The 26811-nt window shown below is 47.1% G+C and overlaps 2 protein-coding genes and 1 long non-coding RNA gene across 6 annotated transcripts in view; 1 reads left to right on the top strand and 2 right to left on the bottom strand.

Annotated features, from left to right (window-relative positions):
• Nucleotides 1-1231: 1231 nt before the first annotated feature.
• Nucleotides 1232-5373, top strand: LOC142880699 (uncharacterized). Its single transcript, XR_012925461.1, has 2 exons — nucleotides 1232-1570; nucleotides 5018-5373. It is a non-coding gene; the product is annotated as an uncharacterized LOC142880699 (long non-coding RNA).
• A 3040-nt stretch (nucleotides 5374-8413) lies between these two features.
• Nucleotides 8414-9864, bottom strand: atoh1a (atonal bHLH transcription factor 1a). Its single transcript, XM_076014674.1, has 2 exons — nucleotides 9582-9864; nucleotides 8414-9376 (listed from the first exon to the last, which is right to left on the bottom strand). Exons 1-2 carry the CDS (start codon nucleotides 9835-9837, stop codon nucleotides 8547-8549), a joined length of 1086 nt encoding a protein of 361 aa, XP_075870789.1. The 5' UTR covers nucleotides 9838-9864; the 3' UTR covers nucleotides 8414-8546.
• A 4314-nt stretch (nucleotides 9865-14178) lies between these two features.
• The window catches only part of grid2 (glutamate receptor, ionotropic, delta 2), a 393648-nt gene continuing 381015 nt past the window's right edge, over nucleotides 14179-26811 (bottom strand). For 3 of the 4 annotated variants that reach the window (XM_076014679.1, XM_076014682.1, XM_076014681.1), the window contains one exon: nucleotides 14179-17462. In XM_076014679.1, the coding sequence (XP_075870794.1) occupies nucleotides 17007-17462 (456 nt within the window). In that variant the 3' untranslated portion in view covers nucleotides 14179-17006. Of the gene's footprint in view, nucleotides 17463-19971; nucleotides 20241-26811 lie in introns of all 4 variants that reach the window. The other variant, XM_076014680.1, reaches the window with a different exon arrangement.

A 26811-nucleotide genomic window follows, 5' to 3' on the forward strand; every position in this document is an offset into this window, starting at 1 on the left:
GCACAGCGACCCACTGACAACAGGTATAGTGAGGGATGGGAGGAAAGTACGGTAAGCTTCAGAAGCCTTAATTGAGCCCCTAAAGTGCAATGATGAAAAGTGGAGTGGAGGCATTTACGGTATTTTCATCGAGGGTTGAGGTTCACAAGCCCTTTGTTGGGTTTCCTGTCCTCGAGTTGTGTTAATCCAATCCCCTCACTGTGGGAAGCGGTGTGCTGTTGTTTTACTCTCACGGGGGGGTGCTTGTTGCTTGTGAATACGCCCTGAAGCCCCGGCTGTGTGTAAACCACCAACCAGTCGAGAAGTACACGAGAGCATGGCTCCTCTTAAAGTGAGTAGCTTCGTGCAGTCAGGAGAGATTCACCTGAGGATGATTCACAGGTACACAAGAAGCACTTAGACATACATAGAGCCCGGGGTCAACCTAAACTACAATGTATTTGTTTTGTATCATCATTTCAAAGGCTGGTATGGAAGTACGAAGAGTTTATTGACAAAGTGGTGTTACAGGGCCTTGGTTACAGGGTTACAGGGTTTGTCATAAAGAGAGATTAAAGCAAAGAAAGGCCACTACAAACAGCATCAGCAACAGTGGACACATTTGTGCAGATTTATTTGACCAATGTCATTTTTTAAATACAATTTTATGTTTCATTAACATTTACTATCAAGCTGGCTGTGATAGTGTATTTGTCAACATGCTGATTTCATGCTAGTTTGTCATCTCGAATAACACAGTAGCAAAACAAGTTTTATGTAAAAATGGGTATGATTGAATTTAAATTGTAATCATGAATAATTCCACAAGAAACTGTAATCTAATTACAAAGTCTTTCTCCAGTAATGTAACGGACTACAGTTTTGTTTGTTTTTTCATTTTGCAATTCAATTACGTAACAACGTCACATGTACTTGTTACTCCTCAACACTGATGAACACATGTCTGTTAAGTCCCTTAGCTGTCCGTCGATCCGACAAAGACTCCAAGGGGGTGGATTGGGGATTCAACGCCGCTGCCGTTGGTGCCACTTGATTTGGTTTCCAAGGCCGATGCGTGAGCCACACAACCGTCCGCAGATAAGGCAGGGGAGCCCAGGCGTTTGGGGAATACCGGTTGTCCTTTGGTGTAGTTGGGTACGCTTGTCAGACCTACTTAGCTGGTTTGAGTTGTGCAATCTAATAATTGCTCTGGCACAAGTGGCCTGTTGGGTGATGAGTTACGACATGACTTCAGTTTTCTGGATGTTTACCTGAAGACCAAAGGATTGGTGCAGAGTGCAGGTCATGTTCAGGGAATGCTGCATAGACTCTGTGCTGTGTGCAAAGATTCCACAGTCATCGGCATACTGCAGTTTGCAGATCTGGACTGTCTCCATTTTTGTATGGGCCCGGAGTTGCCAGATGTTAAAAAGACTTCCATCAAGACGGTATTTGAAAGGAACGCCATCACTGCGTCGTAGGGCACGATGGAAGAGGTCAGAGATGGCAGAGAGTGAAGAGGACTGGTGCCAAGACACAACCTTGCTTCACTCCAACATTGACCTGGAATAACTCTGCCTGGAGAATACCAGTGAGAACTCTGGCTTGCATCTCGTCATGCAGCTGCTGCAGGATGGAAAGAAACTTGGGTGGCACTCCAAGTTTGGAGAGTTGTTTCCAGATCATCCCTCACCTATGAAGGGGGAGAACAAGGAGGGACTATATTCATAAGCACTCCAGGTGTCAGGATGAGAACTGGACATGCAGGTGTATTATTCCAAGCGGCACCAGTAGCGCAGGCTGTGCTATATATACACTGTCTGTGTACACCAGACAGAGGCAGACAGGAGAGTTGAGGGGTTGCACTGTGGCAGTCTGTGCCCTCTCCGCATGCAGGAAGGCTGTAAGCGATACCCTTGTCTGCTCCTTCCTTGCCCCACTCTGACGCTGCTCCACCCTGGCCAGGCCGCTAAAGAGTGGGGGTCCCCTGGGAACCGGACAGCGCAGGGAGGGAGGGTGAGGCAGCATGGAGGCCAGGCTTTCAGCCTCCTGAAAAGGAGCGGAACCAAATACAAGCAAAATCTCTTTCAATATACTGTATCCCTCGCTTGAGTAGGGCAGCGAGCTGAAAGCAGATCCGCCGAGGCAACTGTACAATGGGCCGCGAGGGGACAAGAGAGGAGAGGCGGTTAGCGTAACAGGTGAGCGGGGGAGGGGACGAGGAGGAAAGAGCAGCTTCTTCCTCTTCTGCCCAAATTTCGCTTGTTCAATGGTGGGCTTCTGACCTCAGCACTTCTTCGCATTTTAGTAGTCGGGAGATGGAGGACGAGCGGCAAACCTTACCGTCATCCCTCCATCACTTCCACTCTCTCTTGCCAAGGTGTTTTCAGATCTTTTTCCAAAAGTCATTTTTTTGCATTAAAAAATCTATTTTTAATGCATAAAAACACATTTAATTTTTGTTTTTCCTCTGGGTTAGATACAAGAGACATCTTTCGCAGCGATGCAGGATAATGAGTTTGGGTCCAATATGACTCATCTGGCTGACTCATCTGGCTGACTCACGATGACTCGCCCCATGTTGTCTCTATGTACGTCCGTACAGTACATGTGAATCTGGCAGGCAGCCAGGTGGGGTTACATGTGGTAAGAAAGAAAAAAAGAAAAGAAAAATTACGTGAGGGTGTCGAGTGAACAGCCAAGCGTGTGTAGGCTGTGGAAAAAAAACGACGACACGTGTTTGAAGACACACCAAAACACACACGCGCACACACACACACACACACACACACGCAGAACTCACCTCCCCGCACTCCCGCCAGCTCACACACCTCTCATGTTCCAAGGTGTGAAAAAGATAGAAAAGCACCTGCAGCCAAATCACTTCCGGAGCTTCCGCAGGTTCCTTTTTTGTGTGTGGGTGTGAGACGTTTGGAGTGAAGGTCTCTGCTGCAGGAAACCCGACCCCGCTGGAAGTCAAACTGCATCAATGGGGTGTAAATACACTTGTATCCGATGTGTTTCCTGCATTGGAAAATAGCATTACACAGAGAGAGAGAGAGAGAGAGAGAGACAAGAGCAAGGCAGGACATACATTTGAACTGAGTGCAAAGCAGTCAATAACTCACCATGGGGAAAAAATGACATTCAATCGCACAGAATGAAAGTCATTGGTTCAGTGTTTGGGATGTGGTTTGAGGTCTTACACGCATGTTAAATCTCCACGGAGCAGCACACATGATAAGACACAAACACTGACAGACTGAGGCGTGCAAAAATTCATAATGTGCTCGCATACACACACGCGCCATGCAGGAGCACGCACACACGCATGCACACAGACGCACACGCACAAAGCTGTGTAACCGATTCTGCAGGAGCTTTGAGCACGGTGGATAATTGGGATCACCATTGTGCTGCTCTTCAATGGACTGGTTACCCAAGAAGCCTCATGTTCGTGTTCATGTACATTTGCTTTGAAGGTGGCAGACACAAAAAGCTGAACTCTGGCCAGAACAAAGCCTTGGGAGACCCCGCTTCACCCACAGACCTCTTTCATGGAGGGAGCCGTGGAGATAAATGATCTTCTTCCAGGTGACAGTGCGTGGATCCTCTCTGTGACACTGTCAGCGTGTGTGTGTGTGTGAGTGTGTGTGTGTGAGTGTGCGTGGTGGCAGACACTGTTTAGAGGCTGGGCTGCCTGTCGACGATGAAACCACAGGATGTGTTTTGTCAAAATAGTTGTACGCCTCCCCGTCAGTGTACATTTACAGTTCACACATTGTGTGAACAACTGCAGTGACATTATTCGGGCTTCGTGTGGTCACATGTGGTCAGGTGACTTTGAGGAAGATCAAGCGGGGGAGTTATGGGTATGGTGAAAGAAGACGTGAAGTTAGTTGGTGCGAGAGAAGATGATGCAGAGGATAGAGTTAGAAGGAGGCAGGTGATTGGCTGCGACTGCGGCAAAACATTTTTTGAGCGCAAAGCAATACTTGAAGGCTGAAAAATGAAATAAAAAACACACAAAAAAAAAAATCCTCATACAATTGTCAGATTTTGAAAACGTTTCAATGTTCAGGGTGTAAAGATTCTTTCAGATTTTGGACTTACACAACTTCCCTTAGCTATGAAGATTGAAAAATAAAGAAATCTCATGTTGTGTTATTCTATCTGAAAATGCACATTGAATTTATGGTGAAGCACTTTGACGCTGCATTCAGTTGAGGTTGAGGTTCTTGAATTCATTGAGAATGAAAACATCAAACTAGTTTTACTAAAACTAGTTTTAATAGTTTTACATGTTGCAGATGTACAACAATGCAAAAACCAAGTAATATCGCGATAAATGCAGCGATGCTTCATCTTTGATTGTATTCGTGGGTCATTTTAAAGAAGATTTAAAGAAAACTTTGGTTTTAAATTATACACACAACTTTCAAATATTTCAGTTCATCCACGACATTAATTGATGACTCACGATTTAGACTAAATGTTGAGTGTAGCATTGCCAATCAAACTTTACTCATTGCTATGTGCTGTGTAGACGACAGGGCACTAAAACAAAACTTCATTCTGAATTCCAATAGGTCACCATCACAATGAGAAAAAACCGACAGAAGAAGAATAGCAATGCCATTGTTTGTGTAGCGGCAACAAGGAAGCCCATTAACTATTTATGCCATTACTCAGGTGGAGCACGAGGTGCAACAGGTGCTGTTTGCGTCACGCTTGCTGTGCGTGTGTGTGTGTGTGTGTGTGATCACAACAGGTTACGCTACAGTACTGCACCACAATGCAGGGCTGCCTGCGGTGGCTAACGAGAGGTGAAGGCTGCAGGGGACTGAGGGTCACATCAAACAGGCCGGAGCCACTGGTGTGTCAGTCAGTGATCAGGACACCATCAAGTGGTCGGTTCCCCTCCACTGTCCTGCCCATCCTGTTGTCGACTCCTCGCTCTCCCCTCTTCCTCACTGCACCCAGGCCTCACTCTCTTCCCTGTCTCTCTCTCCCTCTCTCTCTCTCCGTCTCTCTCCAGGACAGCAGATGGAGACTATGGCCGAGTTCTGCCTTTTGTTCGGGGTCCCCAGAGAGAGAGGAAGAGAGAGAGAGTGAGAGAGAGAGGGGGAGAGAGAGAGAGAAAGAGGGGGAGAGAGAGAGGGACCTGTGGCTCTTTGGACAGCACACAACTCTGATCACCATCTCGCCTAAGATGCGGGTGTCTTTCTTTTCATTAAAAAAAAAAGAGCTGAAGAATGCACTTATTATTATTGAATATATGTTTTCAAATGAGGTTGGCCTTTGAGTTTTCTAACGCATTGAAAAGCCCGTCGGGACTACAGGAATTTTGTCAACAAACTGAGCCCAACTTTACGTTTGGCTGAGCTTGATAAATGCATTTGGTTTTTGTTTTTTTAAAAACAGAAAAGAAAAAAAATGCTTTTTTATGTACTTATTTCTACATTCTTACATGACCTTTTCTTGAAGATGTAGATTTATTGCATATTATTTTCTCATATATTTCATTAATAAACAGCCTTTGACGAGGGAGGTTTCTAAAAGTATTTCTATCTATATTTTCTTTCTTTCTTTCTTTCTTTTAAATTGCATTGAAGAGGTGCAATGTTAGGTAGATTTCTTTCTGCTGAAAGAAGAGACGCACTTTCTTCTTTGACAAACAACAGCATGAACACGTGTCAGTCGGCCTGGACTCCACCTCCCTGTCGTTATTTTTCATAATGTCTGCTGGTGAATAATTGATGCGGGTGAAACAGTGAAACCTCGACCTGAGCAGCATCCCACCTGTTGAAAGTGGCCTGTTTTGGCGTCTCGCGGTTGCCAAGAAATGTGCTTTAACGAAACAAAACTAGAAGTCATAGGACAGTAAATGATGTATATGGTGACCGCAACTGACGCACAGTTTGGAAATAAATTACAGATTCTCCCCCATTTTTACGAGCCTACTTCAAGTTGTTGTTTTATTTATTTTAAATGCTGCTCGAATGAAAGAAAATTTTACAATTTGATATATGCGACAATGTAAGACATTTTCTTATGTTTCTTAATGTATTTCGTTTCATTCGTTTTTGCAATCTCGTTTACAGGTGTTTACTGAAACTCAATCTCTCCCATAACCGCGACGCGAACTCTCTGCAGATAGACGTGTGATCACACACACACACACACACACACACACACACACACACACACACACACACACACACACACACCCGCATAAATTCCGTTAATAATTTAACGCAGCATTTTCATTATAGGCCCCCTTTATTCGATGGGTAGAGGCGAGGAAAGGGGCACAGAGTGGGGATTGGGTGGCTGCGGTGGGTGGGAGACGGAGGCAGCAACAGGTAGAGCGGCTTCATCAATTATTACCCAGGAAAACTGCGGCTCTTGAGTCTTTTTTCCTCCTTGTTGCTCGCAAAACTCCCGCAAGTCTGTGCAAGTGCGTCGCAATTAACGTAGAGAACTTTGTGAGTCAAGAGAAACAAAGAAAGTGTGTGTGTGTGTGTGTGTGTGTGTGTGTGTGTGTGTGTGTGTGTGTGTGTGTGTGTGTGTGTCGCCCATTGTCCGGTCAGCAGCAGCAGCAGCAGCAGCAGCGCGAGTGTTCCCTCTGCACTCGGGTCCTCGGGGACACGGTGGGGACCCGCGAGCGCTCACCAGCTGACGGCGCGTGCTCCATTGAGGCCATCCAACACCTTGGCCCACGAGCCCGCGAACAAAAGGGCCTGAAATTAATGCACACTCCCCATCACCGAATCCGGTATTCACCAAATGGACGACATGGCAACAGTTCAGGAAAAAACAGAGGAGGAGGAGGGGAAGAAAAGAAAGGAAAAGAAAAGAAAAACTTTGCTCTGAGTGCGCAGACTTTTGTTGCGCTTTAATTTAATGCGGACTTTTCTGCGCGTCAAAAGTTGACGTCTGGAGGAGCGCTCCATCACCGCCCCCGCGCGAGACGACCGCGGGAGCGTGCACCTTTGCATGGCATATGGCGACCGAGCGCGTGCTGGCCACGTTTCACGTCGACGATAAATTACATAAGAGGCGATCGAGTGTTGAGTGCTTCTTTAATTAAAGTGCTCGCTCAAAAGATCGATGTTTCTGTCACGTGACCAGTCAGAGACAATTTTATTGGCGTCACTGGAGCTCTAATTTACTTTTAAATGCTTTCCCCCCAATATGTTTATTTACCTGTTTTACATGGAATTATGACATATTATTATATTGTGCATATACTATATATATATATTATATAAAAACACATTATATTGTATGTACATGTATTTAACTTACCACACAGTCCTTATTCTTCTACTTATTTTTTGTAATTATTTTTGTTCGTAATTTTCTTCTTCTTCTTCTTCTTCTTCTTCTTCTTCTTCTTCTTCTTCTTCTTCTGTCTGTTTTTGTAGTGTGATTGTAAAAATAAATAAAATCTTCTTCCTCCTTTTTTTCTTCTTCTCCTTCCTCCTCTTCCTTTTTTCTTCTTCTTCTTCTCCTTCCTCCTCTTCCTTTTTTCTTCTTCTTTTCCTCCTTCCTCCTCGTCCTTTTTTCTTCTTCTTCTTCTCCTTCCTCCTCTTCTTTTTTCTTCTTCTTCGTCTTATAATTATTATGACAGATACATTTGAAGGCTGAAACTTGTGCTTTATCATCTTTATTTTCGTAATGATATTAACAAAACAAAAAATGGCATAACATTTTTTTCCTTCAGCAAACTCAACTATGTAATTATAAAAGAAAATCAAATGGAATCAACACCAATAAATACATGTAATGTCAATTAATCTCTTCCAGCGAAAGCAAAAGACACACAAGTTCATCCAAAAAAATACAAAAGTGGGAAAAACATACAAAAGGAGGCATCAGTGATGGCTACATTAAATAGGCTGTTTGTACGGAATTGGCAGTTTCTACGCTATAGCAAACAAAGCAATTTTGTTTCATGTGGTTTCAAGATATCGCGTTTGTCAAGCCTCTGGCTCGTGCGTTTTAAAGTGCAAATCATGAACTTTTGAAGTTGCAAAACAAAATACAAAAACGTATATCACAAAAAAAAAGAGAAAAAGACAAATCACATCGTAATATTAAACAACAACAGAGGGCTCGTATTGTTTTTCACTAGAAGCAGTTCAGTCGTCCGGACGATGATGATCAGCGGAAGACGGAGTTTTGGTCGGAATCACGTGGGAGATAGATGCCCGTGGCAGCGCTGCTCGCGACATGGCAGAGGGGTCATCCGCCACGTTTCCATGGAGACGAGAAGTTGCGCGTCTATTGGCTGAACCAAATTTAGCAAATCTCGCATCGAACAACAATAATAATAATAATAATAATAATAATAATAATAATAATAATAATAATTAAAAAAAAAAAGAAAGAAAGAAACTTTCCACGATGAAACAACGTGATGAAACTGATCGTGACTACTTTTCAACAAAACCACTCTCTTAAAATGCATCATTAATATTATCATCATTATTTTCTGGTAGGATTGACACGCTTCACGGACACTTTGTGTTGGGTTGGGCCCTGTTGCTTGGTGGTGGACCTCAGAAGGAGACTGCGTGGAGGTGGTGCTGGTGGAGGTGAAGGTGGTGGTGGTGGAGGTGGTGGTGGCTGCGGGGCTTCACTTCCGACAGCTCGTCCTCCTCACTCGAGTGGAGCTCCAGCGGGAGCTCTTCCGAGTCACTGAAGTGGGAGTGCGGGGAGAACTCTCCGTCGCTCCGCGGGGACTCCTTGCTCCCGGAGGAGGAGGTGGATGCAGTCGCCTCCTGGGCCTTGGCCGAGATGAGTGCGCCGTCGTCGAAGGGCGAGCGGAACGCCACCCCGCCGATGTGGACGGCGGGCTGGGGGCCGCAGGGGGCCGCTGTCCTGCAGCATGTGGGGGACGGGGAAGCCCTGTCCCGCTCTCCGTCGGGGGACGGTATGACGTCACACTTTGGCGAGCTGTCACCGCCGCTGCTGCTGCGACTGGAGCTGCTGGAGCTGCTGGAGCTGCTGGAGCCCGCCGGACCCTCGAGCAGGTCGGCCAGCGCGTTGATGTAGATCTGCGCCATCTGTAGCGTCTCGTACTTGGAGAGCTTCTTGTCGTTGTCGAAGGCCGGGATGACGCTGCGCAGCTCGTCGAACGCGTGGTTCAGCCCGTGCATGCGCCGCCTTTCGCGCGCGTTGGCCGCCACGCGCCGCGACTTCTGCACGCCGTTGACGGCCCTGCCGGACGGAGCCCTCAGCCTCGGGGGGCAGCCGCCGCCGTCCTCCTCGGCGCCGCCGACCGCGCCTTTGAGGCGGCACAGGTCCCTGACTTTGAGCGAGGAGGTCTTGGCGGTTCTCCTGTAGCTTGGAGGACTGGGGAGTCCGGAGGAGTGCGGGGATGCACTCTCTGGGGGAAAGAAGAGGACAACAAATCATTAGAAGTGCGCTTTGGCGTAAATGAAACTCCTTAATGTTTCATTTAAAATCCCCTCAAATTGCCTCAAAAGTGCTGAGATGTCTTATCATCTCTTCCATGCAACCCCAGCTACCTGTTGCACCTGTTGCGCAGTGCAGGCTTGCATACACATGTTGATGGGGGAAGCTGCTCTTACCCTGGTAGGAGCCGGTGCTCGAGCCGGGCGAGTGCTGCAGGTAGTCGGAGGCGGTGGCGTGCGCCGCGCAGGCGTCGGCAGGCTGCACGAGAGCCAGCCAGGCGCGTGGGTCGTTGCCGCTGTCCACGAGCATGAGTCCGTGTTCGTAGCTGGATTCCTCCTCCTCCTGCTGCTGCTGCTGCTCTCCGCCTCTATCCAGCAGCGGGCCGGGGCTGCACTGCTGCTGCTGCAGAGCATCTTCGCTCCAGTTGTCCATGTTTTCCCCCAAAAAGTTGTTGAAGTATTTTTTGAGGTGAGCGGGTTGGAAAATGTGGGTCGAAGAAAATGAGTAAATAATAATAATAATTATAATAACAGTAATAATAAAAAAAAATAATCAGAGTTCTTTTTCCTTTTTTTTTTTAAAGGGGGATCGCGCGCGCAAACACACTCGCACCGCGTGGGTTAAATAACGTTGCCGGTCGCGTGCGGCGAGCGGCGCTCCTTCTCTGGTGTCTCGAGACGCCGTGGCCGTCCCGTTTAAAAAGCGGCACGCGCCTGGGAGCCCCCCTCCTCGCGCAGGTCGCGTGTTGACGTCCAATGAGGAGACGCGCCGCCGAAGCCCGAGAGATGTGATAATGCGAACCCCCCCCACCGACCCCACCCCCCCCCCCTCACACACACACACACACACACACACACACACACACACACACACACACACACACACACACACACCTTTGGAAAAAAAGAAGGGTTGTTTATGAAAACTCTAGACGTGGAGGAGTGTTTGAGGGAGGGAGGAGGTAAGAAGACCCCCACCCACCACCCCCGCAGGACGCACGTGGACGGGACGACGGCGAGAAGCGTGGACATTGAAAGAAAAAGAAAAAAAATCCAGGGAGAAAAAAAAAGTCATTCACAGCCAGGAGTTTCTATGCGCGTGTGTGTCGTGCGTCCCGGATGTGGACTGCTCGCAGGGTGAAGGGATGAGTTTTCTCTCTCTGTCTCTCTCTGCTTGTGCGCGCGTGTGCGTTATCTCCATTGCTATTTTGTCTGCCCAAAAGGTAAATATACTGTATAAAACAAAACAAAAACAAAAACAAAAACAGAAAGCAAGTATGAACTGGACTCAACTGCATGCAAGGGTGTCAAAGACCGAAACAACACTGAATATGGAACAAGCAAAGCTTCACACGACTAAATACAGCCTGAAAATCTTATGTCTCTTTTTTCACGTGCAGTCTTCTGATTTGAAATTCAACAGCAACTTTTTTTTTTCTACGGGCGAATAAAACATTTAAAAATAAAATAACATCAATAATCCAATTGCGTAATAATATCATCAAATGTGCGTCATCTAATGATGGAGCAGGTCATTCTGGGATGTGTATTGTTCGCGGTACATGTGTTTTATAATAACAGCTCTGGGGGTGATTTTGTGTTGATTGGGGGCCAAATATGAATCACACTGTGGGCCAAATTTGGCCCCGTCGGCCAGAGTTTGACACCTGTGAAGAGGCACAATGAGCTGGTTTTGAAGAATAAAAAAACTAAACAATTAATACAAAGACAAGATTTCGAAAGTTTTCAACATATGTGAAGAAAAAACCTGACACTAAATCAGCACGAGTTCGCCTCACATTGGACTTAAAGTCTGAAAAAAGTGGAAATAAATAAATAAGTGTCTTGCTCTGAGGCTCGCGCGCTCTTTGTCAGCTCACATCATCTCCAGTTTCCATTTTTCTTTTGTGGCGACTTTAAGCCCTTTTGATGTGGCTCTCGGAACGCCCTGTCGCTTGGAAAAAAGGCTTCACAGGGAACGGAAACATGAGCAGGGGCGCTCGCGCTCACTCTGCAGCGCTTCACGAGGGCCAGTCGACACGAGCTGTCTGTCGCGGCAACGAGCCCAATCGGACGGAACAGAAAGTAGCATCGTTGTGTGTGTGTGTGTGTGTGTGTGTGTGTGTGTGTGTGTGTGTGTGTGTGTGTGTGTGTGTGTGTGTGTGTGTTTTACCTACACAACTTATCCACATACATATTTTAATATTTTAACAAGAGATGTAACTGTGGGTGAGGGAAGAGACCTTGGGTAAGGGAAGGGAAATGGGACAAATTAGAGACACCTAAAGAGAAGCACCTGCAGTCTGTTGATCAAAGCAGCCGTGCTCACTCGGATGCGAATGTTTGCCTGGTGGCGATCGAACAATGAATGGCCTGACTGCTTTGGTGGGAAAAATTAGCTGTTTATTCTAATTTGGCACGGTCGATTTGGGACAAAGGGGCAGTATTGGGTCGTATTAGTGCGGTCTATGTGTGTTTAGATACAGTAGGCCAATGTATGAGGCACAGTCAGCATGGGGACACAAGTATTCACCTGTTGCTGTTGTGAGAAATACCCATGAAAGGTCCATGACTTAACAAAAACTGCAATATATGATAGAAATGTGTGTGTGTGTGTGTGTGTGTGTGTGTGTGTGTGTGTGTGTGTGTGTGTGTGTGTGTGTGTGTGTCAAAAGATAAAATCAGACGTTGAAATGACGATGACTTCACAAAAAGTGCAATATGACATATATGTCATATTGCACTTTTTGCACACACACACACACACACACACACACACACACACACACACACACACACACACACACACACGCGGCCTGACTTTATATATATATATATTCGTTGCTAAATGTCCCACTGCTCCGCCACAAAGCGGGCAGCGGGGCATTGTGGGAGGAGGAGGAGTGAGTAGAAATGCCATAATTTCAGAGATAACCCGACATCAGCCCTTTCTGTTTTTATTCATGTATTCATCACGGGGACCTCTTGTGGGCTAGAGGTCTGGCGCCGAGCGTTCGCCCCCCCTCCTACCCACCTACAAGGCCCCCATCCAACGCGCCGGGCCGGGCTCCTGAAGCTACCGACAGGTTGGATATTGTAGCCGGCGATTATTAAAGTGTCGCAGGCTCAATGGAGACTCTATGTTCCATTGGTCACGCCCGGGGGTTCCTCGAGGAGGAGGAGGAGGAGGAGGAGGGGGATAGAGGGAGGAGGGCTCCCATTCCAGCGCGCGAGAGGAGTCTGCGTGCTGCCACTTCTCATTCCCGTCTCCCGGGAGACAGGGGCGCGACAGACACGAGACTTGGAGCGAGGGGAGCGGGAGACCAAACGTTACTGTATAGGCTCGCGAAATCCACCCGAGTCCATGCACCGTTACAGCACACGCGGGTCCTCAAGTTCACAACAATGACGTTTTGTTGCAATATGCATTTCAAGATAGCTACATGCTGGGCCTGGACTTATATGCAATAGAACGTAAGCCAGTAACGCCTGATACTTTGTTGAAGTGATATCTGCAAAGCAGCGGCTTGATGTTGCTGTGCTCTTTTGAATCCAACAGACAGGCCATGTCTAGCCCGCAGTTCTTAACGGGAGAGGTGGGAAACGTTCTTGTTGACACAGGTGGGGAGTAACGAAGTTCGTTACTGTACGAAGATAGATGAGGTCAAATGTCTGTACCTTACTTGAGCTGCCTACATATGTACACAAATGTGTACTCTCTTCTCTATGCACCTAAAAAAAAAAATGCGTGTTACTTTTTCTTAAAAAAAAAAAAAAAAAGTTTCTAAAATATACAGATTTTGTTAAACGTTATTCACTTAGTATTATGTAAACAAAAAACTAAACAAAAACAAAAACAAAAACCGTTGGCAGTGTAAACATTCACTAATGGCTCACTGGTCAAAACTATGACTGATCACACTTTGACTGTGCTGCAGTTGAAAAAGAAAATCTAGAGCGTTGAGAATATAGCAAAGCTGTTAAAAAGTTGTCCAGATGCTCATGCAAGACACCTGCTCAGTCATAAACCTTTCATTTCCCTAAGATTAATATCGTTTCATTAATGGCAAAAACAATTTTTTTTTTTTTTTTAACACAAGTACTCACACTTTTACTTAAGCACAAACTGTGAATACTATTACCACCATCTCTGCTTGTGGAAGATGCAGGACCTCTAAACTTGGGGAAGTTTACATATACTGAATATTTTTGAATTACATTTTCATTGTTTCCAAAAACAAAACTCTTTTATTTCAATTTTTATTTCCGTTGAAACTTATTTCCCCCCAATACAGTGTTTTTATAGCTTTGAACAACGTACCGTCACAAGGAGTGTGGTGTGTTTTGGGAGAGTCTGCCACCATGATACGAGCCAAACAGTGACACCTGCTGGGGAAAATGGAGAACTGCAACAAAGACCGATCGTAAGCGTTGCACAGACAAATAAATGAATAATTGATCAAACCATGTTGCTGTCTCAAGTAAGTGAGAAGTGACATCCGTGACTCAGAAAGGAAAAGAGAATTAAAGAATGACTACTGCAGTATCTGTCAACACACAAGTACAGAGCTGTTGGAAACAACGTCAAATAAGATTTCAGCATATTTGGAGTACTATTTGCAACTAAAGAAAATGCAAAATAAATTTATTAGGATGAATGATGATAGAGTTCATTCAGGACTGAGTACATTACACAGACAAAGGTCTGTGTAATGTACTCAATGTACGACAATGTTAATCCACGGATCCCGCGGGTTAAAGACAACACATACCATCCCAGTGTAGAAAACCTGTTTATTAGACAAATTATACACAGAAAGCTTTGCCACTTGTAACAGAGGCCCCAGTTTTGTTCGGTTTTTGAATATTATGCAACACATACAACAAAATAGGCCTATATTAAATACTGTACATCATAAAGTTTTGAATTTTATCAAGTAAATCCTGTAGTTTTTATGTACGAAATTAAAAATGTTAACAGATAGCGCAGGAGCAAGTTTGTGCATGCTTTATTTTTAGTTAACTTGCCACTTTTTGTTATTTAGCCAACAAAAAAAAAAAAAATGAAATAAAACAAAACAAAAGTAAAACCAACTCAGGGAGGTCATGTAAAAAGCAGAGTCTGAGTGAATATGTTTATGCTGGCCATGGGCTGGACAAGGGTAAACCAGTAGTAATGCAATAAAGTGACCACTTAACTCAACACAAAAGCTTGTCATGATATACTCTTCTTTTTGTTAAACAAAAATAGCATCGACATGTAAAATATACACTTTTATAATGTCTCTTTAATTTATACTAAATAAAACCTTTTTTTTTTTAAACATCTGTGTCCTATTTGTCATTCAATAGCCATACTGTAGCCTAATACAAGAAAAAAAAAGAATGCCTAAGAATGCTTGCTCCAAAACACTGTGGCTCAGCTGAGTTCTCTACGCACAACATTTTGCAGTTTTTAGTTCTTAAAGATAACAAACTGAAAACTTGTCCTAAACAACTAACATTATCAATTATTAATACAGTGTTAGTGAAAAAGATTTGGTTCCATTTGACTACCCCGTCCCTTAATTCATAAAATATTCCTTTAATGCTTCAGCGTACCAGTTCCCTTTCCCCAAACCCAAATGCACCTTAATGGTCTCATTTTAATTAATTGGCACTTTTATAAAACAAGTAATATAAACAGTTCCCTTAACATTACAGATATGAAACAGAAGTTTATTTCTGACTCGTCTCATAAAAGGCAGCCATTGGGTTTCGGATGGCTGTTGACTCTTTGTGACATTCCGGTGACCCTGAAGCACAACTTCTGGTTCGCAGTTCTAAACTTGTTCCCAGTGCGCGCTGACAGCTCGGGACTGAGTGATCGTTGGGAGAGTACAGCGGGTTTGTTGACGTACATGGCGTTACTGTTACAATGGCTTCTCCTCAACACTAAAGATCTATATATCACCACTCAAATTAGGTAAGATGTGAATCCTCAACTTGGACCGTGACAAAACCTCACAGATAGAGCTTTTATCTTTTAAATACTCTGGGGTCTTGGCAGCACTTAATTAAGCAAAACTTAAAATAACGTAAAAAAAAATAAAATAAAATGAAATAAAAGTAAATGTTTGAATGAATTAATGATGAAAAACCAGACTACAGCACTCATTTATCAGTTTTTCCAAGATTTGTTTAGAGAAAAGAAAACGAGAAGACAGCTCAGAACAATGTTTTTTTTTTTTTTTTTAAACTTCCTGACCAAAACACATTCCACGCATTAAAATCTATTTTTTTTTAAAACAAAATTCAAAAAAGACATTTACTAAGCATACGCTTTTTGAAGTCTTTCGGGTTTGTCTTTTATGTTTCTTCTTTAAGTGTTTTATTTACTGTATCATCCCACGTAATTCTCCCTCCGAGAGTCTTGCTGGAGGGTCTCATCTTCATTTGAAAAGCAGGTAGAACAGTACGGCTGAGAACTCTACATACAATCACTTACAGATCTGTGGGCACTGGTACAGTGCAGTTGGATTCATCGAGTCTTTGATGTGCATCAAAATGTGAAAACAGTTTTAAGCTTGATGCACCAAAAATGCCTCTACCCCCCAAAAAACAAACAAACAAACAAAAAACCCCCCCCCATTGAACACACCAAAGTGGTTAGTCTACGGCATTGTTGTTCCACCGTGCTGGCATCTCAACAGTTTCAAGACTAACCAATATGCCACGATTGGCGTGTATCGTGTCTGTCTTTGTCCTCGGTCGAGTCAGGCCACTGTGTTGACACTGTGTGGAGATGACTGCACATTGGAAACCCAAGATATTGAAACAACGTCAGAGAGAGAAAACTAAGGACAGAGTAGTGAAAAAGGCAGAGGGGAAACCGGAGAGGCGGAATCTTCCAAAATCCACTATGGGATGTGACCTGCTTGGCACAACAGGAGGCTGCTGTTTGTATTCCCAAAACCTTTGTTTTTTATTACGCCTTGAAAAGATAACTGCCCTGTAGTCGCTTGGGGCAGTGCGAGTGCCGTGGAGTTGTTTGACGGCTAGAAGCACCGCGAGTCACGGCAGCTCTGGCGCTCACGGTTCCTGTGGTTAGAGCGCTATAAAACGGAACCCTGGGAGGTCGGGTTGCGATAGTAACGTACCGGTCATTGTTGATCATCACTATTGTCATCGTGTGAGACGGTCCTCATATCAGAAAATGAAACATTAAAAAGCGATTCCCTTTCACACATATTCCCCGAAAATAATCCCCCAAACGATCACGACGACGACGACAATAAAGCAAAGATTCTAGCCCACGTTGTCCATTTTCTCTTTTTGCACCCCACCGGCCTGGTTTGCAGGGAGGATAAGGGACTGAAAACAGATCTCCACCTCCTTTTACTCCTCACATCGAAGACACACGCTTGCCAACTCCCGAGCAGAAACCAAAAAATTAAAAAAGGCTATATACACTGACCTCTATCTTCTGACTGTGCATCCCACTGGGATTTCTTTTTTGTTTGTTTTCTACCATCTTCCACGACGAACCCTACTTAACTCCCTTCTTCTTCCTGCGCTGCTTTCTCCTTTGCCCCCCGGACCAACTGTTTCCTGGACTACTCCTCATATAGAGGTGCCCCTGTCTGGATCATTGCCGTATCCAAAGTTGGGTCCTGGACCTGTCGGCTGGTAGGGGATGGAGGACATTGTTTTGATGGGGCTGCGGAAGAAGCCACCATTCGGGGCCCTCTGCCTGAAAGGCCCCACTCCACCAGTCCGGTGGTCTTGGAGGACTCCACTCCCACTACCGAAACCGGAGGAAAATCCAGCAGCGGCTTTGGCAGAGAGGCTGCGGCTGAGGGTCTGGATCTGCTCGGGGATGAAGGTGGTGGTGGTGATGTGGGTGTTGCGGAAATCGCTGATCTGCTCGAGAGCCTGGCGAGCGGCGGGCAGCGCGTCCATGTCGAGGGGCGTTAGATCGACGGAAGAGGTGGAGAACTGCTTGTGGGGGCTTTCATCCTCGGTGCACAGGCTGTTAACCCTGCGGTGTAGGTGCTCCAGGTCGATCTCCTTATCGTCCTGCAGGTTTTGGCGGGGAGGGGCAGGAAAGGAAAAAGGAAAGAGAGGAGGTCGAGGTGATGGTAAAAAAAATGTGTGAGAAGAAGGATAGAGAGGTTTGTGGAAAGGAGAAGGGGATGGGGCAGAAGATAGAGGTGTGGAGTCAAGGGAGGCAGAGGAAGAGAAATTGGAAGGGAAGTTGAAGGGAGTTGAAGGAGGGAATGGTGGGGGGAAGGAAGGAAAGGGAGAAAAGGAGGTAAAGGAACAGGGGCGAGTGAAAAGAAGGAGCAAGAAAATGCGGAGACCAGAAAGAGACCGAAAGAAGAAGGTGTGTGCGGCATGGACCAAGTTTGAGAAAAGGGAGCGGACAACAATAAGTTGTATTTACATACAACGTTATCATCCATCCGACCAGTACAAGTCAACAGGAAGTAGCGAAAGCAGAGGGGTGGCAGTGGACGGCGCGGATGATCAAACCATGGATGAGGGCACGATGCCATGCGTGTGGCCCAACAAAAAGTCATGGAGCAAGAAGGAGAAAATCAAATGGATCGTGGTCAGAGAGTTGGTGTTGGCAAATGGTATGGCGGTAAAAGCGTGGCGATGGCACGGCGGGCCGTTTACCACGTGAGTGAAACAGGAGGCGGGAGGCCGAAGAGGGAGGGGGAACAAAAATGGAAGGAAGGATAGAGAAGCACACTATGAGCAGTGGTCAGGATATTAAGAGAGAAACAAATACACCTCTACAAGACTTTAAAGGGAGTGCAGATCATCTGGAATACACACACGCACACGCACACACACTGCCATCATGCTGTGTGCTCTGTGATTCCATTTCGCCAGTCTAGTCACTCTTGGAATAATCAGAATACGAGTATGAGAAGCGCAGCAAATTCAAATGTGTTTTCCCACTCAAAGATTTTCCTACATTGCAAGTGGCCGCCATGCGAAGGAAGAAAATCCACACTGAGACTGAAACGTCTCGTTTTCAAGAGGATTTCTTTCTTCAGGGCCACATACAAATCAGCTCTCATGGTCTACATATAATCACATTAATGAGTGTTTCACATATTAGACAGTCTTAATTCTTAACAATGACTCCTAAATACAGAGCAACACTTTATTAGTCTTAAGAATTAAACTTAATATCCTAAAAGTTAAATGAAACTTATGATCTTAAAAGTTAAATGAAACTTATCACAACCTTATCAAAAATATTTAGGACTTATCCACACAGTCTAAAGGATGGTCACAATTAGTGAAAGGTGCTTCATGCTTTTTCTTCTGTGAAGGGAAGGGAGGGCAGTGGTGTGAGGGAGCGGGGCTTGCGATGGATGAGGCGTCCAAAAGAAAGTCACTTGGCATTGCCGCCCGTGCACGCGCACGTGGCAATGCGGTTCTCAGCTTGGCGGGTTTAGGACGGACTAGTCTCAGGGGTGAGTGAGGGGCAGTGCTGGGGTGTCACATCACCTGGGTGTCTCGTTCAAGGAGTGGAGATTTCAGGGAAAGGGTAACTGAACAAAGTCAAACAGGCTTTTATTTTGGTGGGGAGGGTGTAGACAGTGTTTTGCATATTGACAGAGAGTTACTGACCGTGTCCTCTGGGTCTGGGGGATCTGGACAGGGGGAGGGGCTCTGGACATATTGTGTAGTATCTCGTGGACTGTAGTGGGGGCCGACAGGAGTGGTGCCCCCCCCCCGGTGGCCATCTATGGACTGAAATAGGTGGACGGAAGGAGAAGACCAGCGGGGGCGCACACGCTTGCCTTGATGCTGGCTTTACACACACACGCACACTGGGGGGTGTGGACTGGACTTTGAGGTTGGGAGATCGGGAAGGTTTTTTAAAAAGTAGGGACGGTTGGTGAGAAAAGACAAGGGGGTCAACGTGAAGAGGGGGCTCGACGGTGAGGTCTGAGGACTGATAGAGCAGGACTGGGGGGGGAAGGAGGAACGAACCAGAGGGAATCTCTGCATCGCCATAAAGGAGACTGACGTGTTGTTGTTAAAGTGCTAAAGGTGTGAGATCTCAAGATGACCTATAGACTGTCATGAAAAGTAACCTAACTTACTAATAACACAGAATCCTTGTTTTCAAAAGCAAAGCCAAACTTCGATTTTTTTTTTTAAATGTATAAAATAAGGCTTTGCAGAAAAATATTTATGTTACATAAAATAAATACTCTATTATCGCGGGCTCGTGCACGCCACTTTACAGAGCTGGCGACGGTGTCCGCTTGGCGCTCCGTCTTAGATGGAGAGGCAGCGCCCTCCAATGGCGGAAAGGCATTATTGCACGCATAACCCCCGCTGGCGGCGAGCCAGCGGTATAAACATAATTGAGAGAGGTACATTAGCTTCCAGCAGAGAGCTTCTGCTGCCCGGGAAGCAGCGACGCCGGACCCCTGATCTCCGCCGCGCCTCTCCATCAACACCCCATATGTTACAACGTTTCAAAAACCCGGCGTTGGTGCCCGGGCGCTACTAACCGATCGTCTCTTTTCTACGCCCCCCCTACTGTATGTATAACCTTGGGGTGGGAGGCGAGGTGGTGAAGGTGGTCATTCTCATTTTGGGGGTGAGCTCAGAGGGGTTGGAGGGCTCGTAGGAGTGCTGCACGATCAGGGCGCAGGGGATGTCGCAGCACGCCGGCGGCTGGTAGTGGGTGGCGGTGGCGGTGGGGATGGCGGCGTTGGGGGTCTGGTTCTGGGTCGGACCGCCCAGGCCCAGGGGCCGCTCGTTGGGGCTGTGGTGGCACGTGTCGGCAGCTGGCCTGGCAGACGGGCCGTCCGCCTGCGTCTGGTGTGGGCGTTGGGTAGGGGCAGGAGTGTTGGCGTGCGTGCAGGTTGAATAGATCGAGCCCAACCAGGGAACAGAAAGAAAAAGAAAGCCAGACAGACAGACAGACAGACGGACAGACGGACAGACGGACAGAGAGACACGGAGGCAGGCAGATCAAACGTCGGACGAGACGTGGAGGAGGGATGAGTGACGGACGAGGACGAGGTCAGGCAGATGGAAGGATGTCAGGGCGGAGGAGGAAGAGGAGACAATCGGAGAGACAGACAGGTGGGGGTGGGGCGGGGTGTGGGGGGGGTGAGCGAGAAGAAAGACACGGCAGTCAGTCAGCACACACAGTGGAAAGCAGGTGGCTCTGTGCCGTGTCCCCAGCGAGACACTCGCACAGTCGCCGTAGTTGTTGTGTACCTGGAAAGGGGGGGGGGGAGACGTTTAAATGCCATTTTGTACTGATCTCTCTCCCCCTCCTCACTCCCTCTCATTCTTCCCCTCGCCCGCTACACCCCTCAACACAGAGTACTTATCTACAAAAACAAAGCAAAAAGCAAAAACAGCAATATGAGAGCCACAGCGAGCCACATCGTCACGTAGAGTTAGAATGAGCAGGTTGCGGCCAATTCGTCGGCGCTTCGCGCATTTCTTGGCGGCGTGGAGAAGGACACGGCCGCTCCCCTCATGCTAAGTCTACGGCTCAGGTGGAATATCAGACACGGTCAAAACAACCCCACAGATGCGACCCATATGGAAGAGCTCTGACAGTGAAGCTCGTTGAAATTTTATGAATGCGGCAGTCAAGAGATTGGTTCCAGGACGCTGGCTGCTGATTCCAATTGGCAGAACTCTTTCATACAAACCTCAGAGAGACACGTATAGGTAGCGCCGCAGAAAATGCTTGCAACGGCCGCCCTGTTTATGAATGAGAAATGGGTTTGGGAGAGGGGGCGGGGGGGTAAAAAGATGCCGCGTGCTCGGCCTCCGTGTTCATTTTTCATCTTCCTGACAGCTTTCGGGGCCGTCGCGCTCGTCTCGCCCTGATCTATAACCACTTGGCTCCGATGCCGGAGCCCTCGCTCGGCGCCGTTTCTTACGGGATTGAGAAATTGTTGATTGTTTCCTTCCGTTGTGTTCTGTCTTGATGTTACATGTGTAGGACCCCCCTCGTAAACGAGTTGCGGCAACTCAAGGGGTTATCCAGTAAATAATAAAACAACTTTGACAACATCGAGAAGCGTACGCACAGCCGACGACGGCACACACACACAAACACACATGATTTGATATAACACGACACACACAACACAACACAGAAGCACAGCACGACTGCTAGGGCAGCACACAGCATGAATGTAGTAGTGGATGCACAGCAATGTTGTCGTTGCGTTAGGAGACACAAGAGAAACACAAGAGAAACACACAAGTTCAAGTCCAGTCGGCTGAGTTCAAACATGTACGGGATGGGCAGCAGGCGGGGCGGGGATGAAGTGTCGGCAGGGAGCGTTTGAAGGGCGAGTGTCAGCGTGAGCAAAGAAGGATAATTAGAGGCAAAAAAAAAAATCAAACAAAATAAAAACATCTGGATTTGCTTGTTGCTTGAGCGAGGAAATGGGTGTAGACAGAGAAGCACCGGGGGTGGGGGGGGGGCGCAGAGGACGCATGTTTGCAACCACACTGGACATCAATGTGCGTTCTTATTGTGTGCGTTTGTGATTTTATGGAAGCTTTTATTTTGCACCGTAGCCACGAGAAAAACCTTGAATCTTTGAATGGAAGCTGTGTCAGTGTCGAGGGCTTTTTTGCAAAAATATTCCCTCTGCTGGATAGAAAGTCTGAGCGTTTGTCAAATTAACCCTCACGAAAAGCGGGGATGAAGGAGGAGGAGGAGGAGGAGGAGGAGGATGAGGAGGAGCGCTGGGTGGAAGAAATGTGCACGTGTGCACGTCGGGGAAGAGCCATCTGTCACCTTTGGGCGACTCTTGATTTCCTGGACTCATTTCCTGATCGGCTTTCGTGTTGGGAAAACGCACAGACTTACATTTTTACGCGCGAGAGGTCGCGATTGGTCGGCTCCCAACCTGATTTGAAATGCAGCGGGATGGATGGATTAGTCCCCGTTTAACGGCCGGGAAAACCGTTCAAATCACGCCTGGACGGACGATTTCAGCCGGAATTCTCAGGCCTGCGGGAGCTTTCACACGCGTTCAGCAGCGAGGCTGGGAAACTGTGACACACAGAGTCCTCAAGCTGAAGGCGCGGCCGGCAACCCCCTCTGCCCCTCCTCCATGTTTCTCATGCTGCAAACTCGCCGTTTTGAGCCAAGATTCTTTCCCCTCCGGTTCCTACACCGGAAAAAGAGCTCGTCATCAGGAATAATTTTAAGCAAAGCTTGCAGAAAAGCGCGCGCTGTCCCCAGCCGGCGCCAAAAAAAAATTCCCGAGGACGGCGGGGGCCGGGGCCAGCGAGTTCCTCGTCGTAAAGCGACAGGGAGCGAGGTGTCTGGCCCAAAACAATTACAAGCTCCACGCTTTGCTTCACTTTATTAATTTATCTTAGGGAAGCGAGATGACATTAAAACACAGCAGACTTCACTTCATTGGCCGTGACTAAGGCTAAATTGGATGCAGGGAGCGGGCAAGTCCCATCCTCACCCCCACCCCCCCACCCTCCGCCCCCATCCCCCAGCCAATAAAGCGCAACAGGCGCAATCTATCTGATGAGCTGCTTTGAAGTTGACTTGAATTTGTCTCCTCGCCTCCGTCCGGAGGGGACGGGGAGGGCGGAGGAGGGGTTGGAGGACACGCCGCAGCGATCCCAGCTTGCCCCTCCCATCCCCCACTCCCCAACCCCACGAGCTCGGCTTCTCGGCAAACTTTCGGAAGCTGGTCACCCATTTGGAAACATATTTGTGCGCAGATGGCTCGAGACTCTCTGTGTGGCACCATCACTGTTATTGAAAATATACTGTGACAAGATCACAGCGAGAAAAAGGAGCGATTCGGCGGATGAGAAAAAGAAAAAGAGAGCAGCTGAGGTGTGTGTGTGTGTGTGTGTGTGTGTGTGTTTGTGTTGTCACGCTGCAGTGGCTTCTACTGACAGGACGTCTGTTTCCAGCCTGAAGGTATCCTTATCAGAGCAGAGATAAATCCTCCCCGGGCTTCCACAATGTTGCACTTGTTGGGCAAGTGACAGCGGAACTTTGGGTCCCGCAGTCTCACCGAGAGGGGCCTGGCGTACGTGCGAGCGCGTGCGCTGGTCCTATTGTTTAATTACCCCGTCCGTTTGAAGCACACTGGGCTCTTCTTCAGGTTCACTGGTAAACCAGGGCTAAACTTGGGAGAACGGAAATCAATAAGTGGTGTCTTTGATGGAGGTGAAGGGTAGATGGCAGGGGTCAAGCATCAAAAAGCGCCGCGGCTGACTGAGCCGAGCTCATCTTCACCATGGCATCGTTGGGTTGTGTTAATATTACGTCGCGCTGCAATTACTCTTGAAGATTTTTTTAATTCAACTTTTGACACAGTTTGGGGATGAATTATTAAAAAGAGAATCTCTTTTTGCTGAGCATGGGAAAACTCCTTTTGCGATGGGTTATGAACCACTGTGCTATTCACAAGGAGATTGCATACACTGCTAATGCATTAGCGCACATACAGTCATAGAAAAAAAGCTTTTGGACGCCCTGAATGTTAAATATTTGCAGAAAAAAAAATCTTGTTTCGTGGCTACATGAGAGAGACACAAATAAATACAATTGATTTGATACACTATACTAATATATACTTTGCTCATTGTTAACAAGACCATTATCTTGGTGAAACATGCAGCTGTGACCTGGATGGCACAGGCTTGTGGGTCACGGATGACAGGTGGAGTGATTTTTAATGTACAGCCCCACAAATGCATAAGGTGTTGAGAGACTGGTTATTTTTTATTCTTTATTATTATTTTTTTTGTGCTTTTTATGTGCTGAGAAACTCATCATGAAAACCTGTGATTCATTGGCGTTAGCCGCTAGCTGCTGCCTCGTTATGCCTCTCTGCACTCTGATTCTGCTGGCAGCCCTTAAAGCGGCTAATGAAGATGGCAGGGGTGCTTGTTGTGTTTGTGCGTCCTGTGGCTCGACCACGCTGTGCTTAACGCGGCTGCGGCGTCGACGGCGTCCCTGCGGCCGCTGATCCGAATGACAGATTAAAGCTGGTGGCTGCGCGGGTGGTGGAGTCTCAGGGGTCACGGTTGTGCGTCGGCACCAGCAGCGTGTGCGACGCGGGATTATTGCCACCTGATCATAAGTGATCAATGTGAGTCTGTGTGCAGGAGGGGGGAACATTAGAGTGGCTGAGGGGGGGGTGCGGGGGGGCGGCGTAACAAACACCAGGAAGCGAGCAGCAATTATCTGATCCCGCTCAGGCTTTGCTGGGGGAAAAGCAATGTTCGCACCTGATTTTCTCATTACTTAGTACTGCGAGAGTGAGGCGGCGGAGCCGAGCGCAAACGTTTAAAGCGCAGCGTCGAGCACAGCAATATTGAATAAACAAAATGAAAGCCGATGCGATCAGATTGCGTTCGGGCTGCAGTTTCGACCGGCGCTAATATCGGAGGCTCGCTGCTGGGGAACATAATGGAGGCGTGGTGCACCAGAAGGAATCCGAGTACGAGACTCACTCGCTCCCACTTGTGTGACCATGAGGGGTAACTGCGTGTGCGTGTGTGTGTGTGTGCGTGCGTGCGTGCGTGTTCTCAGACTCAGTTTGTACTTTCAAGCCGAGTCTTTTTCTTGAGAAAGAATCAAGAGGAATCCACGTAGAGGCTGAATACAATTTAGCAATCAAACGAATGGTTGGGGAAACGGGCCAAGACGCCGGGCGGTAAATGTGATAAATGACCTGCTGGTCAGCAGTCCTGTGGGACCTCCACAACAAAACTGCGGGAAACCTTGCAATAGTATGTCAAATGTGCCTGGCTTCAACTAACTCGGAGTTTAGGAGTTTAAGACGCGACTGCCTCGGATGACAATGATTTCTTCCCGGCTTTGTTGCACATCTGTTGTTGAGTGCTTGGTGCCAGAAAACAACAACAACAACAACAACAACAACAACAACCCAGGCTTGCTTGTCTAGCTTTCCTTTCCCTCAAGGCCGCTCTCCATGCTGTATTTTGAACTCAATCACTGACTTGTTTGGGTAAAAGCTGCTCATTTAATTGAACCATGTGCTTCACCGGCTCTTCATGGGAAAACTCCATTCCCAAATTACTTTCCAGATGATCGGCGTTATCAGTCTTTTATCATGACAAGGAAGAGGGGGAAAAGGAAAAAAAAAAAACCTTATCTGCCACTAAATCATCTGGGCTCGAGTCAAAATTTTCCATTCCTATCATTTTGTCATCTTGTCTCATTTATTCACGGCGGGACCCTAAATTAGAATGACGCCGAAGATGAAAGAGATGGGACAGGAGTCCTATTAGCTTCTAGTAGCCTGAGTCATCAGTTAGACAGTCTGCATTCAGTGTGATGGCCATCTTTTGTGTATCCACCCAGCTCCATTTTGGCAGCAGTGTCTGCAATACATTTATGAGTGGAAGGGCCATAAAGAAAAGGGCCAAAGAAGAAGAAGAAGAAGAAGAAGAAGAAGAAGAAGAAGAAGAAGAAGAAGAAGAAGAAGAAGTCCGCATTAAATCTCACCTTAACCTCTGACCTTTATTGACTGGCCTTGAATAATGGATTAAAGCCAGGGTTGTTTACCTGATTGCGTCAAAAAAAAAGAAAAGAAAAAAACAGCTCTCAAAATGAACGTGTGCTGCTTCGTGCCTCAGTCTAATTTATTTTGCTGCCTGCACGTGAATAATTAAAACCGAATCAAAATATTATTTCAGACGTAATGACATTCTTCAGCGGGTTCAACAGTGGCATGTTTTGCGTACAAGAATCTACCACAATTAACGGTGTCGACTTGAGGACTGGTATTTTCTTTTTTCTTTTTTGAGTACGTGAAGGCAGGGTTGTCGGAGTTGAACTCCTGAAATTTCTCGTGTGGTTTAATTAGCGGTTGCAGCAGCAGCAACGACGGCGGCTTGCACCCTGTTCCTGGCTGGTAAAAAAAAAAGAAAGTGTGTGTGTGTGTGTGTGTGTGTGGGGCGGGTTCGCTCGCATTCATGGAGCTTTGATCGACAAACAGTAAACGGTCACGTGCCCCTCCGTGACGATATTACCTCTTTTGTCTGCGGCGGAGCTCACACACACCACACACACACCACACACACACACACACGCACACACGCACACACGAGGCGCCGCGCTCGTAATTGTTTGTGGGCTCGGCGCGTTGGGAGTGGAAGACGCTGCCGGAGTCGCCGTGATTGTCTCAAGCGGTCCCCCTCGCTGAGGTGATCAACCGCACACGAGGCTGATGAGGATATTTCACAGGGAGCCGCCGCTAATTTACGAGACGGAGCGTCGCCGCCGCTTCCGCAGAGACAACGCCGGTGTAAATATCCACCTTGGACGCGGCGAGTCAGAGCGTCGCACTCGGCGTTGGGAGACTCGGGGAGGCGTTGTCGTGACGGGCCCTCCGGCCGT

Source organism: Nelusetta ayraudi, unplaced genomic scaffold, assembly GCF_046127955.1.
Source record: "Nelusetta ayraudi isolate G7.1 ecotype Tasmania unplaced genomic scaffold, CSIRO-AGI_Nayr_v1 ptg000170l, whole genome shotgun sequence".
Taxonomy (NCBI): Eukaryota; Metazoa; Chordata; class Actinopteri; order Tetraodontiformes; family Monacanthidae; genus Nelusetta; species Nelusetta ayraudi.

Coding starts and splice junctions, on each gene's coding strand:
- atoh1a (XM_076014674.1), bottom strand. CDS start 9,837: ATGGACAACTGGAGCGAAGATGCTCTGCAGCAGCAGCAGTGCAGCCCC. Junction 9,377..9,581: donor GAGCACCGGCTCCTACCAGG/GTAAGAGCAGCT, acceptor TCTTTCCCCCAG/AGAGTGCATCCCCGCACTCC.